The sequence below is a fragment of the Cavia porcellus genome, unplaced genomic scaffold (assembly GCF_034190915.1).
Source record: "Cavia porcellus strain 051 isolate PalLab524CR breed Dunkin Hartley unplaced genomic scaffold, mCavPor4.1 scaffold_18, whole genome shotgun sequence".
Lineage (NCBI taxonomy): Eukaryota > Metazoa > Chordata > Mammalia > Rodentia > Caviidae > Cavia > Cavia porcellus.
This window is the reverse complement of record NW_026947501.1, coordinates 50,921,631-50,938,345: the sequence shown is the minus strand read 5'-3', so window position 1 is coordinate 50,938,345 and position 16,715 is coordinate 50,921,631. Positions and strand designations below refer to the sequence as shown.

General features: G+C 41.4%; 1 protein-coding gene across 12 annotated transcripts in view; it reads right to left on the bottom strand.

Moving 5' to 3' along the window:
* The window catches only part of Aff3 (ALF transcription elongation factor 3), a 502,385-nt gene that overhangs the window by 395,644 nt on the left and 90,026 nt on the right, over nt 1–16,715 (bottom strand). For 6 of the 12 annotated variants that reach the window (XM_063229843.1, XM_063229847.1, XM_063229844.1 and 3 more), the window contains exon 3: nt 14,777–14,914. The exons of 3 other annotated variants lie outside the window; for them this stretch is intronic. In XM_063229843.1, coding sequence (XP_063085913.1) covers nt 14,777–14,914 — 138 coding nt within the window. The remainder of the gene's footprint in view (nt 1–14,776; nt 14,915–16,715) is intronic. 3 more of the 12 variants (XM_063229845.1, XM_063229849.1, XM_063229846.1) reach the window with 1 other exon arrangement.

Below are 16,715 nucleotides of genomic sequence, written 5' to 3'. Positions count from 1 at the left end.
GCTCTGGAGATATCACTTTATGTCTGTGGGTGCTGTGTCTGGTATTGCATGTTTTCTGTCTTCCTTTGCGTTTCCCTTTCTTGGATCAGTGTTCTCAGGATTGGGGACTGAGGACCCTTTCTTGTTGCTTCCTCTTCCCATACTTTTTGTTCCTTCCATACAAGCGAATGTAGGAGACCCAATTTTTTTCTCTTTGTCCGTTACAGTTTGTTTGAATTGCACCAGCTAGGTGTTCCTGCCCACTGCAGTGTACTAGGGAGACACAGACCTAGGCAGCCTCTGCTGCGCCCGCCCCTCTAGGTCAACATACCGAAGGCTTCACCGCTAGGGTGCACCTCCAGGCGCTGAGACCTGGTTTGGGCTAGCCTACTGGGTCTTAGCAGTGTCACGCAGGCCAGGCACTCCCCACCAGTCCCGCTTGAGAGGGGAACATGCGGCTAATGTCACTCACCGCAAGTCGATATAGGGCTCCCTGCTAGTCCTGCTCTCAACTCCATTCACAGATTCCCGCTCTCAGAGCTTTCGTGCATCTCTCTCCCTGCCCTGTAGATTTGGACACAGCAGCGGCAGCAGGAAATTCAAATTGCTGCTTCCAGTGGAGCAGTTCTAGCTTCCTGCGCTGAAATTTTATCTGTTCCTGTTATAGCACCAGAATTGGATTTCCAGTTGGTTTCTCTTAGCTTAGTTCATTCCTGGGTCGGCAGGGTGTATCTCCCCTTGCTTAGGACTCCTCGTACCACACCATTCCTGGATTTTAAGCGGGGTATCTCAGAGAGCCTCCGTAGCTGCTGTTATCTATCTGCCGTGTTCTCCCGGAAGTCTGTGTTCCACCATCTTGCTTTTCCTGCTCTCTGGACCCTTTGCACTCTCCTTCCATAGGACCTCGGCATCCACAGCTCTCAGAGTTCACTCAGAGCAATGCCTGCCCCATAGTGGGCACCCAGTTACCATCTGCAGAATGGGTAGATCCTTAGCTTCTTTTTCCTTCAACCTCTCCTCACTGAGCCAGCAGAGAGAAGCAGTTTTGTGGGTAGATATGCCTAGTCTTCCTGGGACAGTGAGGTCCTCTGGGTGCTTTCTGAAAGCAACAGCCCACAGGGTTGATGAAGCCTAGGTTTACCATGTAATTCTTTATGACTAGCACAAAGAAACACAGGAGAATTATCCCATTTAATGAAAAGTTTACATCTATGTGCAAAAGGGACTGAAATACCCTAATGGTAAACATCTTGAAAATCAATGGTGGAAAGTGCTGCACAATCTGAAACTTCTTGAGAGCTGACAAGTGGAAAATTCAACAGCTGGCCTCAGGTGACAGGTCACAGTCAGAGTACAGTGCACTAAAAATACTGCATAACATTGCCCTCGGGCTATGGGGTACAAAGTGCATAAGGAAAATGAGTGCTGTGTGTAGACTCCGGTCCTATTCCCAAGATACCTCATTTTTAAACACACAAAATCCAAAAAACTGGAAATCTAAAACACTCCTGGTTCCAAGCAATTCAGATAAGTGATACTACCCTTGTAGAAAATGACTACACTTGGTGATTTCTTGGATATACAGCAAAGGGTTCAGAGTCTACTGGTATTAAATACAACAAAGCCTTTTAATGAACACAAAGGACATTTCCAATTGCTGGGGCCCTCGTTTCCAAGGGCTTCAAAGAGATTAACATGAGGCTAGATGGAGGAACCCCAGCTAAGGTCTGTGCTAAGGCACAGACAAGACAGGGGCCCCTCAGAGCCCAGGCCCTCATGTCAAACAGAGGTAATAAAACCAATCCATGCATTGATCAGTGGCTGCAAGAGGCAAATAAGGTAATGAACCGGAGGAATTTGAAAATATCACAGTGCTTCATCAGAGTCAAAGATCATTAACACTTGCATGGAAAGTGACAGAAATACTCATGACAGAAAGCAGAACCCCTTCTTACTTATTTCTAAGAGGCAACATAAACAGCAAGTCATAAGATACTGATGCTACCCAGTGAGAACATATTGAGGAATCTATCTCAATTCATACCTAGGATTTCATGACAGCAGTATGTATAAATCGTAAAACAAAACCAGACTGAAAAGTAATTAAACACACATTTTAGGAGACTAGTTGACAAATTTCAGTGTTTCACACAATGGAAGAGATCTAAATGTACAGACAAAGAAACATGGCCACAGTATTCATGTTCAGTGAAAAGTGTAAGTTATACAATCTCTTTTACATAAAATAACATGCACACACAAAAATTTTAAAAGTTATCTTGGAGTGGTGGGAAGTGGGGAGGACTTTATATTCTGCCTTGCTTGGAGGTTTTATGAGCATACATCACTTTTGGATATAAGATGGTTTTTTCAACATTGACAATAGAAGCCTTCATTGTTCTTCTCCTGCTTAATTATGGACATGTAAAATTACAACACCAATCATTAAATTAGGATTATGAGCTACACAACAAGATCCCATCTCTATCAGCCTGTTTTTTCTACTCCCTTTCCCTTCTAACAACTGCTCAAAGATAAACTACTAATCTCTCCACAAACCTAACCTATAGACTTTAATCTCTACCATATTCCACGTTGATCAAGAACATCCTGAACCTCTTTGTAATACCTCTACATTAAAATATGCAGTTTTCTTTAAAAAAAATCACTGTATTCATCCTAATAGCATCCAAGTTGGATCTACTCCAACACCATCAGAGTCTCAGACAAATAATCCAAATCATCCCAAAGATAACTCACAAAACTGTAGATCTTTTCCTGTGCAGCCTGCAGGCTTCTCTTAATGAACTCCCCTGTCTCCCTCTTCCAAGAGATATAACACTCCGCACCTGGGTACAGAGGCATTGGGACCTCTGATTTACAGTAACAATTCACTGATGTGCCAAGCCTCTCTGGAAACCAAGCTCTGTTCTCCTGGCTCTGATGCCGTCCCTGGTTCACACCCCAGCCACAGGTCTGTCAATACCCTTCAGACTCTCTGAGGGGGACTCTCTCTCCTATCGCTCATCAAATTTGGCTGTTTGAGAACTACTAGTTAGTATTTTCAAACTGGCATGTAATAAAATTGGAATTTTAGGTGAAAATGAATTATTCTTCAGACTATAACGTCCCCCTTTCCCCAAATATTTACATTTATTTACCTATTGACAGCATTCTTTCTGACTAGTTTCACAAGTCTCACAGAGCAAGGAAGTCCTTATTAATAAAGCAATACCATCTCCTAACATCAAGCAGATTGCACTTTGCTAAATAGTAAAGGTTATGGCTAATAGCATCTCATTCTTTTACTGTGAAAACACTGATAACTGCAAATTCAACATGCCATTTCCTAACCATGTGAACCATTTGATCATATGCTAAATTCATAAAAGCATAATAAATATGTGAAAATTGCACAATTAATCAAAAAATGCACACCATTTTTTTATTTTTACTTACCCTATTTGAAAAGATTTTCATTTTTTCTTTTTTTTTTGTTAATCGGTACCAGGATCGAACTCACGACCGCACGCTTGCAAGGCAGGCGCTTATGCTGCTGAGCTAAATCCCCAGCCCCAGAAAAGCTTTTCTAAAATTAGTCGGAAACATAATATTCAACACTGTTACATGTTGAGTGACACCAGTGTCACACACAGGCTGGACAGAGAGCACATCAGGACAAACACCCTGAAGATAATTTTGTATTCTGCAATACATTTTCAGAGCCGCTACAAAGAACTTTTCACCTTAGTAATCTCCTCCCACCAGTCTAAGCAAACAAAATCATCAGGAATGCAAAGATTTATGCTCAGGAATTTTCATCAGAGAATTGTGTATATGAGAGAAGGAAGTAGAAAAACCTAATGTGCAACAATCAAAAAATAGTCAAATCATTTTTTATGGAGCCATTAAAATGCTAGCATTTCAATAATAGTCAAGTACTGAGAATGCATAATATGTTAGATGAAAAATAAGCACATGATTGCAGTTTTGCTCACATTATACAATGGTATATTTGTGTATAGGTCTGTGTATATACACAAATACCAGGTACATATACACGGAGAAAAATCTAAAAGACTTTATTAATGCTTATTCCTCAGATAGAAAAGAAATGTTTGATTTTCTTGTATTCAGTGTTTTTGAATTCTGCATATTAAGGACTCATTATTCCTCATACTCAAGATGATGGCTACTCTCATAAAAATCAGAAAATAACAGTGTAGAGAGGTGGAGAAAACTGTTGTACACTGTAGAGAGGACTGTGAAATGGATAGGCCACTACAGAGTACAGCATAGCAGGTTCCTCAAAAAATTACAGATAGATTTACTAGGTGGTCCAACAAGCCACTCCTGACTATGGATCCAAAAGAATTGAAGGGTCTTGGAGAGAGATGTCTACACTTGCATTTGTAAGAGCAGCATTCGTAATGGCCAAGAAACAAGAGCAATGTAAGTGTCTACCGATGGTACCACGCATGGATTAAAGAACCACAGACCCACACAGTGCAATGTTATTCAACATCACAAACAAATGGAATTCTGCTACGTGCTGCAATGTTATAGGCTGAATAATGTCCCTTTCCCTTTCATAGGCTGACATCCTGATCGCCAGAATGTGACTGTATCTAGGGACAGGTCCTCTAAAAAGATGATTACATTGCAGTGAGGTCACTGGCAGGGACCCTGTTCCAACCTGACTGCTGCCTGTATACGAAGAGGAAAGTTGGACATGCAGAGAACCAGAGAAGTGAGTGCACAGAGGAAAGGCCGTATGAACAGGCAGTGAGGACAGCCAGCTGCAAGCCCGGAGAGAGCTCAGAGGAACCAACACCAGGTGATCTGGCCAACACCTAACTCTGGACGTCCAGATTCCAGAACTGGAAGAAAACAAGTCTGCTGTTCAAGCCAGCCAGGCTGTAGTATTTTATTAGGATAGTCCTAGCAAACAGACACACCCAGTGTGGATGGGCCTGGAGAAAAGACAAGAGCCGTGGGATTCCGCTTACATAAGGCGTCTAGAGGAGTCCACTTCGTTGAGACAGAAAGAAGGACAGCTGCCAAAGGCTTGGGAGGGGGGAGGCCAGAATCTGCTGTTTTAAAAGATACGGTATCTCTAGAAAAGTTGTAGAGTTTGGTTTCACGATGTAAAGATACTGAACAGTATTGAATTGTACATTTAAGAATGATCAAGAAGATGAATTCCATGTTGCATCTCATCACAAGTTTAAAAAATAAAGCATTAAAGTTTTAAAAATATAGTTTCACATGATAGATATGTATTATTAATAAGATTTCATTTGTTGGAGACAGGGGTCTCACTATATAATACAGGCCAACCTTGAGCTCGTTATATATCCCAGGATGGCCCTGAACTCGCTGTGTTACCCAGGCTGGTCTTAAATTCACCACCATCCTGCACCAGCCTCCCCGTGCCGGGATGCCAGGTGTGCATCATTAGCAACTGGCTCACATTTTATTAAGATTTAAGAAAGAACACAACATATGCAATTTTCCTAGCCAGTTATCGCAGTAAAACACTAGCACTCTGGAAGTTCACCCTAATGTTGCAACGTCTGTAACTAGGAAATTGCACAGTAAAAATTGGGAAGCGTAATAAGAGACCACTGCACACCTAAGGGAATGGCTAAAGTCAGAAGAGCCACCACTACCAGCTGCTGCAGAAGAGAAATGGGTGGGAATACAAAAGATTGTGCTTAGGAGAGCATTTGGCAGCATCTTAGCCTCACCATACAAGCCAGAAATCATGCTCCTAGGCATTTATGCTACCGATTTGAAAATCTACACACAAATCTTTGTGGAGGTTTTATTCATAATCATCAAAACCTGAAAGCAACCAAGCAGTCCTTCAATAACAGAAGGATAAACTGTCTATGCAATATGCATAATACTAGCACTCTAGAAGTTCACCCTCACAACCTAGCTACAAAAAAGCAGCAAAGAGAAACAAGCTAGCAACAAAGAGAAATAAACGATCAAGACACATAAAGACACCAATAAATCTTGAATGTGCGTTGTAAGTGAAAGAAACCAGTCTTAAAGGCCATATTTTATGATTCCAGCTACATGACATCCTGGAAAAAGCAAAATTATAACACGGTTTGCAGAGCTTGAAGGTGAGGCGTGGAGAGGGTAGAACAGGGAGCACACGGGAGATGCTGCAGGGCTATGAAACCATCCTACACGGCACCGCAATGCTGAGTGGGAAGGAAAAAGATTAGCCAGAGTCACAGAACTTCACAGCACAGAGAGCGAATCTAAAGTCCCACTTAGGTCAGTGACCCCAGGAAGGGAAGCAGAATGACCAAAGGAAATAGATGCTAACTGAAAAATTTGCAGAAAAAGTAGAGTCTAAGGAAAAGGCAAAAAGGACTTGGGATCAGTCCCATCCTCTGGTCGATGCGCTGTCTCCCAAGGGGAATAGAGGATAACTGTGAAATTACGATGCCAGTAATAGGGGAATTGAAGAATTAAATAAACAAATGGGGAGTGGTGGGATCCGGTTTCTCGGTGTGGAAGTGGGAGGCTGCAGACATGGGATCTGGGATGGAAGTGGAGGAGGCCTGCAGACATGGGTATGAACTCAGATGGTCACACAGAGATACTTTACACACCTTACACACTTTACATGCTAATACACTCATGTATTGACTCGCCCTGTCATTTGCGCACACCTGGGAGCACACATAGCACCCACATCTTGGGTTCTAATTCTATTCTTTTATTTTTAAAGAGAGTATTGAAACACTTCTCTATTTTTCTACTTCTTGTACAACTGTGTGGGACTGAGTTACTTTCATACACTCTCACCAAAATAATAATGTATCACAACAGATTATTTATGCAGATACAGCTACGCAATTACAATTGGTTTGATGATGAAATTCAACATTAAAGAGATCTTATAAACAATCTTCTTATGTTTTCAGGTTTGAAAAAAATGTTTAATTCTATTTTTCCATAAAAGGAAGTGGGGCTACTTAGAGAAAATCCTGCTAGGATTGCCACAATAATGATCAAATTGAAAGACTTTCCAATGGTTAAAGCTGGGGGCAATCTGATAAATAAAGTAGGACTGGATTATAGCCCAATGTATAAAGTAAATATCCATGATGCCACGCTAATAAATCAAAAGATTAAATAAATACACTGGGGACAAAAAAACAGATGAGTCTCCTATGGAGAATAATTCCAAATAATTTATGTAGCTACTCCATACCTTTAAGCGTAACTCTGTGCTCTTTGAGAAATACAACTACATGCAACAACACAACTAAATCTCAGGAATATAACAATTGAGGGAAAAAAGTCTCAGAGAGGAATATCTACTATGTAATTATATTTCTATGAGGCACAAACCTAGCAACTACTGTAAATTACAGTCCTACGATTCAGCACAGTGGTTATCTCTGGAGAGAAGGTTAGGGGTAGCAATTAGAAGGATGCCCAAGGAGGTATCTGGGATTCTCGGAATGTTCTACTAAACTTGATCAAGGGTCTTTGTTCTGTCAATGTTCTAATTAGCTCAGTGAACTGAACTTGATCTCTGCCTCACACTGTACACAAAATCAATCAGTTGGGGACAGGGAGGGAGGGAGGGGCCTGACTGCAACGTGGGGATTAAATTTTATGTTTCTCCATAGTTTGATCCAATTGACTTAGTACGAATGGTTGAAAAGACCATTATTCCGTCACTGTTCTGCAATGCCTACTTCTGTCATAAATCATCCCTATAAATATATCGTATATGTTCTTATATATGTGTGTATCATATATATTGCACAGATATTATATATATATTTCTGTTTCTGGACTATTATTTTCACCCCACAGGTCTATCTGCCTGAGTCTGCACCAAAACTATGTCTCAGCTATGATTCTCTGTAGAGTAAGTACTACCCCTTTTGTTTGTTTTTAAAGATTGGTTTGTTATCCTTGACTCTTGTGTTTTCCATAACTATTGTAAAATCAGTTTGCCAATTCCCACACGCAATTCTCCAAGCAATTACTAGGACCTATTTGGGAAGCAGGTGTGCCATCCCTTTCCAGTGCGCTGGCCATGTATCTCCTCCCTGGCCACAGAGACTGAGCTCTCCTTCATCTGGGTCCCTGGATGAAGTCCACGTAGAGCTTATATCAATACATTAGCAGGGGCAGAAATAAACCTCATAATTTTTAAAAATTCTGTGAAAAACTTAGAATAGAAGGGAGTCAGAAGCGAAAGATTTAAGATGAACCATGGATGTATATAATTGAATGTCTTAGCTGTGATTATCGTGGATATACTATAATGTCAGAGCTATGAAATGTGAAAAAATATACTCTTATGCACACATGTGGGATACATGAATTATTAATTCCTCGCAATTCTTTATTAATTCAAACTACCAGGTGGTAAAATCTGGAAATAAATTTAAAATCTGAAAAAGATATTTTTTTCTGATATTTACAAGAAACACAGATATTTACCTGATATTTACAAGAAACAGAGAAAGGTAAGAGTACCTGATGTTTGTTAGAAACACAGAGTACCCAAGTAGAATTTCAATTTTTAATTCTGAGAACAAGAAATGATATAGAATTTTGTTTCTAACATTACCTTTGAATAATAATCAGTTATGATTTGTGAAAAGATGTATGTTTTGTTAACATCTGAATCTGCCATTTGCCATTTTCTTGAACATTAAAATCAACATAAGCTTAGAATTCATTAGGATTAATAAAAAAAGACACAAATTCTTACAACACACTGCTTTACGAAACTTTCTAAGAACCTTTACGGTCATTTTTGTGCATATAAAATCACAATTTACTAAATAATAAAATTAGGTAGTAAAAATATAAACTTTTAAAGCTCTATGATCCCCCTTTAACATTAATTCACTGCTACATGGCAGTGCATAAATCATGCAGGACAGTTCTCACACTGCATATTGTATAGGGCACAGAATTATTTTGATTTAATTTTCGATAAGAAGCGAAGCAGTAACTTGTTACTTCAGATTGGCAAATCAATATCAAATGCTTGTTCTAAGACTGGCTATCACTCCAGTCCTGCAAGTAGCTTGAAAAACTGACACATAAGCATTGACGAAGGGATTGCTTTATTTGTTTTCCAGCAGGACTCTATCCTCAGTTTTATGCCAAGGAAAACCAATTTATTTATTCAACTTGTCGATCAGAAAACATGTATAGAAACAATGATTTTACGGCAACGCGTAAAGTGCACTGAATGATACTGTAAAATGAAATAGAACTGGAAATGCCATTTTATATAAAATGTATACAAACATATATAACAAAGCATTAGCATGCATGTGTAACAATATGATTACTATAATATGAATAAAGGCATAAATACAAAAAATAAAATTAAATATAGAAGCTCAACCTGACAAAAATCACTTGAGTAGGTTTACCACTGCGCCCACTTTTCAAACATGCTACACTCTTTCCATGTCACAAGTTTTGAAAAACAATCCTTGGAAGAGCTGGTTTTGACCCATATAGTGAAAGTTTGTAGAAACTCAATTTTCCTTTTTTTAATCTTTTAAGCTTTCTTGATGGACTATAATGCTGGCACATTCATATCAAAATAAGCACTAAAGAAGAAAACATTTCTCTTTAAAACAAGGATTGTGGGTGACTCTAAACTATATTTTATACAACAAAGACCCAAGAAATAGTGATGCCTGACCTGACTCTTGGTCTGGTATCTATAAAAAGAACCCTTAAAGGTAGGACTGGGTCCCAAAGTAGACAGCAACATAATCATAAATCTAATTATTACCCAAGTTCCCTCATTCCTTCAAGGTCACTCAAGCCCACTATGTAGGCAGTGGTAACTGTCACCTACATTAACTGCCTCACGTGAGTTTTCTTTTATTCTAATCGGTATCAGTCAAGCCTCAGGGGTTGGGTCTAAAAAGTGAGTCAGATGCTTGTCCTGTCATTCATTCCTCAGGGGATCACTATGTCCTGGGGACCTCGGCTGCCTGTATCCCCAAGGCCATCTGCAGAGCAGGAAGCAGCGCCGCCTACCACATTATGAATGATCGCTTAGGCCAATTTACACCCTTTCTTATGACTTCACCCAATTCCTCCATTAGAAGTTCTGTCCCTGGAATCATCTTATGCACGTTTTGAGGCTGCTCGGCCCAAAACTCAACTTAGCTTTCCATCAACTTTGTCAAGACAAGGGTGCAGATGCCAAGGGAGCAAGCGTTGGCACAAAGCCATTCATTAGCCAGCAAAATGTGCACCAAAGCAGCCGAGCTTTTGCCTACCCAGGAAAACTACAGCTGTACACGGAGTTTCCAAGGATGAAAGGTCGTGTCTGCCCAATAGCAGTAACCAGCCTTACCAATGGTGAGTAGCAGTGGTTGCCCTCTGTAGTCTGAGGATCCTGCAGCGAAGAAAGAATGGCCACCAACTTCCAGTCAATGAAGCAAGTCAGTCATGTTCCTGCCAGTATTAGCCAAGGAGCTTGCAGCCAAGAAGTATGGTGCCGGGGAAAGATCACTGCCCGGAATCACAAGTCCAGCTCTCCCTTCTGGGTTACGGAAGCACTTGATGAACAAGAACCTCTCTTTTCTCCTATGTAGCCTTCCTTAGTGTCTGGCATGGCTTGCATTGCTAGGGCCCTCAATGAGTGTTTGTTCAGCGACAGAACAAGGGAACATAAACCAGGGGACACTAAGCACCCAATGGCTTTGGGCACGACATCCCAGATCTTTACAAGCAAAGACATAAAATGCAACACTTGTCTTTTATATTGTGTTGTCTTGAGAACTCAAGGAACCAACAGATGGCCAAGTTGTCTGTCCCCAAGATGCATGTTACAAGGGTAGCTTGGAACGAAAGATGGATTCCTGGGGGGTGCGGGAGTGAGGGGCTACTTCCAGGAACTCAGCCTTTCTAAGCCAGTCTCTCCTCTGTCCCTTGAACACCTCCCACCCCTTATCCTCTTGATTCACCTCTTGGCTGGAAAAGATGGTCAATTCACTGGAGGAGATAATGGATACGATTCTAATCAAAATCAGGAGTGTGTGCCATGCTCTGAAAAAACAAAGTGCTGATGAAAACGCTCATAAAACTCTTTTCTGGCAACAGTCTCTCTAGTGAGTTTCCTATTAACAGGGATACCCCAAGATAATGTGCCAGAGCTGAAGCACCTGCCCAGTCCTATCCAGTTCATCCTACTGGTTAATCCTGGCATTGCACACCTAGAGTCCTAGCTGATTATTATCCTACAGCTTGCCTAAAACCTAGCCTCATATCATTGCCAATATCAAACCCACAAAGTAAAACAGGTTTACAAATAAACTAACCTTTGTATTTTAGGGGACTACTTGAGGAAAAATACACTTCAGTCCTACCCCGTATCATAATAACACATAAATTCCAATTTGTTATACTCTTTTAAGGAATAATTATTTCTAAATGAAGCCATAAAGCAAGAATAAAATATAGGGACTGGCATTTCTAGTCATTAAAACAATGAAAGAAAATGCAAAAAAATTTACTATATTTTTTACTTTAAAATATTTTATTTTAATACAATTAGATATGAATAAAAATATAAAAAGCACTCTTACTCCTACAAAAAAATAAAATTTTGTAACAAAATAATTAGATAATAATAACCTTGATCTTAAAAAGAAGGGTCAAAATGTTACTCAGAGATTATGCAGTTCTATACACTAGAAAATTACCACAAAGCTCAAAGATTAAGGATAAACTGGGGGAAAATGTGTAACATAATAGTACAAGTGAGGGGGTGGTCTTGAACTCATGGCAATCCTCTTGCCTCAGCCTCTTAAGTATAGAGATTACAGGCATGCGCCACCATACCTGGCTCAGTATTACTACATATTAAGAATTTAAGCAATAAATAAATATTTTTAGAACATGAGCAATAAATCCTGAGATAAAGAAATGTCCTACATAAAAGTACTGGCTCACCAGTAATCCAAAAAGAGAAAAAGAAAAATACACATGATAAAGAAATACTCTTTTTGCCTACCAAAGCAAGGAACTACATACTATAACCCTCAGCTCAATGTGCAGGCCATCTCGTACGCTCCTGCTGCAACATAGGTAAATCTTTCTGGAAAGAAATCTGGCAACACATCAAAAAGTCTGTAAAAGCTCACTGCCTCCAATCAATAATTCCATTTTTGAGATTATTTTTCTCAAAGAAATTAACGTGCGATGATTTCTGTACAAAAATGTTTATCTTAGCACACATTCAAGAACAGCCAAACAGGAAGAAAGAACTCAGTTCCTATAGAAGAATAATTAAGCAAGCTGTGATACATGCATGCAACTGAAAAACTAGGAATCTGTTTCCAAGGAAAACATAGTGCTAATCGTATTTTATACACACACAGAATCAGGTATCACTTAAGAATGGGGTACATTCTGAGAAATGCAGACAGATTTTTTTGTCAGCATGTGAATAACACAGAGTGCACCTACACAAACTAAGATGGTTATCAAGTGCCCAAGTGTTAGGGTGCCACAGGACCACCATGCAACAAATCAATGCAAGGTGCAGGACTGGGTGTGTATGTGTGTGTCTGTGCAGCTCTGTGCAAAGGTCCAAGAAAAGACTCTCAACTTCAACTTGAAGGGCTTTTGTAGTATTTTTGTTTGACTTTGTAATTATTCTGAAAGGGGTCTCTCTAGATTCTGAAATGGCACCGTTAAAAGAAAACCTTTTGAAGTTAGTACATCAAATTAGAAAACTCTTGGCTTCATATCTTCTCACTTGAGAAGTCTTCACCAAGTCATTAAGAGAAAGAGAAAGAGAAGAAGGGGAGGAGGAGGAGGAAAAGAAGAAGAAAAAGCAGCAGCAGCAGCTGGATCCTGTGTTGTACACTGAGTAACAAAGGGTCCCAGGGTCACCACATCCCCGCCGTGCTACCGTGGTGGCTAGCAGGTCCTCCTGGCACACACGTAAACCACACAGACCTGGCCCCTTGGCTCACCCTCTCCCCCATTCCCACCCTTCAGCATGAATCCAATTGCCTGAAATCCTTCTCACACTAAAAGAAAATCCGAAGACACCAACAGAGACTGCGCAAATGCCTCTCTAGAAGACGTGCGCCCAGCAGAGTTGGGTTTTACAGGAAGATGCAGAACAGGGTATGAGGTTTCAACCGTTCTGAGAGCTCGTAATACGAAGAGAGCTTTGATTTTTACGTCTCACATATCTTATGAACACTGGAGAACACCAGGGAAAGACATCACGCGGCCGCAGCTGGGGCGGAAGCCTGGGCACGGGTCCCACATGTCCCATGATCTTCCCCGGGACATACATATGCTAGAAGTCTGCCATGCGATGGCGCATTAAAGTGATTTAATTTCTATCTGTGGGTCACGGGACAATGCGGCATTGCCTCTTCCTCTTTATGGTTTTTCTCCTTTTGAATTTGTCTGGAATTAATGTTTCACTTTTATAATGAGAAAAACATTTTATAGCCGTGTTTAAAATTTTAATTAGGTCAATGAAATACCACCTTCATTATGTCACTTCCTCTTGCTCGAAAAATCCACCACGGCTCCCCCTTAGTCACCCTATCAGATTCACAGCCCTTCAGGTATTTTCCATCAACTCCATGTCCAGAGCTCTTTCCCTGACACAAAAGGCCCCTTGACCTCCCCTGCCTCTGTTATGAGCTCTGTCCACCCTGCTGCCCCACGTCCTCTTTAGTCTACATTTCTGGGGCTGCCCCACAATGCACTGCATCCCCTCACACACGCCTTGGAGTGTCGCCTCGCTTTACAGATTCCTGCTGTGTCCCCACATCCCAGTCCTAGCTGCTCTGCATGGAAGGCCCCCTCCTCTGGGAAGCAACCCCGCATGTAACAGTCCGCTGCCACCTCTCTGTCTCAGTGACTTGTGCTCGTAGTTCGCTTCCACTTGCTCCTTGGGACGAGCATGCATCTTTCTCCTCCGTGGTACCCTGCTTGATGCCTCATTCAGGGGCAATGGATAAATAAATGAACGATACTTAGGGTTTCCAGCTCATCCATTCTGTTTCTTAGCAAATGGCAATGTGGACTCAAAACCTCAGCCTGCTGGACATCTACCTTAGCTTCACAGATATTTGCACCCCGACATCTGTGTGTGCCATCCTCCCATCTGCAGGGCCACCTGCCCTAATGACCCACAGCCATTGTCAAACCCCGCAACACTTTTCCACAGGAAGACAGGAAGCCTCAGTTCCCCCTGATTGCTCCTATGCACTCCTCTGTCCTTGTCTCTGCTGGACTTTTCATCACTCAGACCCTCCACCTGCTCACTGTTATTAAGAACCGCAGCGATTACTGCTTACTTCCTCCTCCACCATGGGGGTAATATTAAAGAAACAAGATGTAACAAATGATTGAGAACTCCATTTCTGCTTGGGTCCTCAGACAGTACCCCACACCAGGAGAGCTCCAACCAAAGATCATGACATTTGTCTGCTCCCGAAAGAGTGCCACCCAGCAGAGACACCATCATTTCATCCTCCCAAATCCTCCTGAGCACCCAAAGCCCAGGCACCCCTGGAGACCTCCTTGTTGTTGTTGTCTACAAAGGGCAGAAAAATGACAGAGCAAGGACCCTTCTCCTAGTCATCAGCAGCAACAGAAATGAAAATGCCCTAGTGTCATCCATTCCACCAGAGGGTGACCTTGAGGGCAGGATGCTGAGGCAGGAATCTGCTGTCACACCCCTGGCAAGGACAGTGCAGTTCTGGGGACTGGAAGCTGCTGTTCCACTCACTCACAGCTGTGGCCTTGGCTTCCAGGGATCTTGTCCTGCACATGCAAGTGGAAGCAGGGCTCCAGTGCACAGCTTGGCTTCAGGCCCTGGAGAGTTGGTAGGTGGATCCTGGAGATGGAAGAGCCTCCTGGCTGCTCCCTGCAAGGAAGAGAACGGGGAGGGGGCTACAGGAGGAAACTTCCGTCACTGAGGAGTCCTGTGCCACTGGGGCCAGATTCACCCGCTGATAGCCTGGCCAGATTCTTAACCCTCTGTCTCTCATATTGACAGCTGAACCCAAGGCCTCCTTCACCCTGAACCTAAGCCCTTCTTTTTACAGTTTTTCCCCGGGTTTTGAGGCGGAATCTCATTAAGTTGCCCAGGTTGGACTCAAACTTGCAATGCCCCTACCTCAACCTCTCTGAGTACCGCGATTACAAGGTTTTCTCTATTAGAAGTTTAAAACTAAAAGGTAAGAGAGTTTCTAGTTTAAAAACAAAGTTAAACACAAAAGTAAAAGAAATAAAATTTAGATCTGTTTTCACCATTTTCTTTTATTACCAAGTCATTCAATCTAATCACCCTCCCACATGCTCTTGATTCAACAGAAGATAGCAAAAACTAAAATCTTACCAAATCCTAATGTGAAATTTTAAAAGACAGATTTCAATGTCAGTGCAAATGGCCTGTAAGCTAACAATTCAATTCCCTCAGTGCCAAAGAAAATACTAGCATTTATTTTCCTCTGCCTCCTTTTCAAACTGGAAAGAGTTAAACTTTGCTGAATTTTGCATCTAACAATTTCTTTCTGTGAAGTCTGAAAAGCACAGAAGCACAGTGCTTCAGTGCTAGCTCATCTATGTTGGACCCATTTTCATAATTTGCTAGGTATCTACCTCAGAAAAATCATCAGTGACTTTATCTTGAAAGTGGGCATTACAATGCCTATCCTACGTAACTTTTCCAAAAAGACAAAGCAAGAATTTTTGAAAAGTCAAAGAATTATTGTAGCAGTGTAAAATGCTATTCAAATCAAAAGCAGTTTGAGTCAGTTATGCAATCCCAAAGAAACTGACATGAATAACAAAACATGAAAATCTATAGAAGAGGTTCCATCAGGGGTTGGCCTTTTCTCCACTACTACTAAATTTCATCACCGAGCTTCTTGAAAGTTATCAAGTTGTAGAATTTTTAAGACACAGTGAATCTGAATGTTTAGGAGTGGATCTCCCTAGTGATAGAAACTTCTCAGATTCTATTTCTTCTACTCCCCAGAAGAGAGGCGTGAATACACTAATCGCAGCTCATCAGACTGGACATCACGTGGTCCCAGCGGGTCAGCTGGCACTCAGGTTCATGGTCAGCACATTCTAGCAATCTTCTCAGTTGTACATTCTTCTTTGTCACTTTGATGGATAAGCCAAACCAGGCCACTGCGTTTTCCCAAAGAAGCCAACACAGAGCCCAAAGTATGTAAATTCATACTTTCCGAAAGTTCAAAACTGCATTTGCCTGGTGGCTCACAAATTCCACCCTAGCAAAGGAGTTCAGGGAAGACCTCCTAGCCACATGGGATTTTCCAGCTCTGCAAATGGGACAGGTGGCTTCACCCAGAAATCGCCCACCAAGTGGGCTTATCACAAAGGCATGGCATCTGCCAGCGTTTGTGACATACACCTTAGAAAAACCACTCACTTGTAGGAAAGAATTCCCTATGCAGGAACACTGTCAAAGCTTAGATAAAAGACAGTGCCACGCTAAGCAAAATGCTCTGTTAATGGTGAAAAAAAACGTATCATGATTTTAATTCAGAAGTGCAAACTCACCTAATCTGCACTGTTCTGTGTTCGGATGACAGGCAGGAGGCTGAAGCAAGAGTTTATGCTTGTCCAATTAATCAAATAACCTCCACGCCACTTATCCTTGGAATTGGCATTAGAAAAGCCCCCGTGTGCCCCCA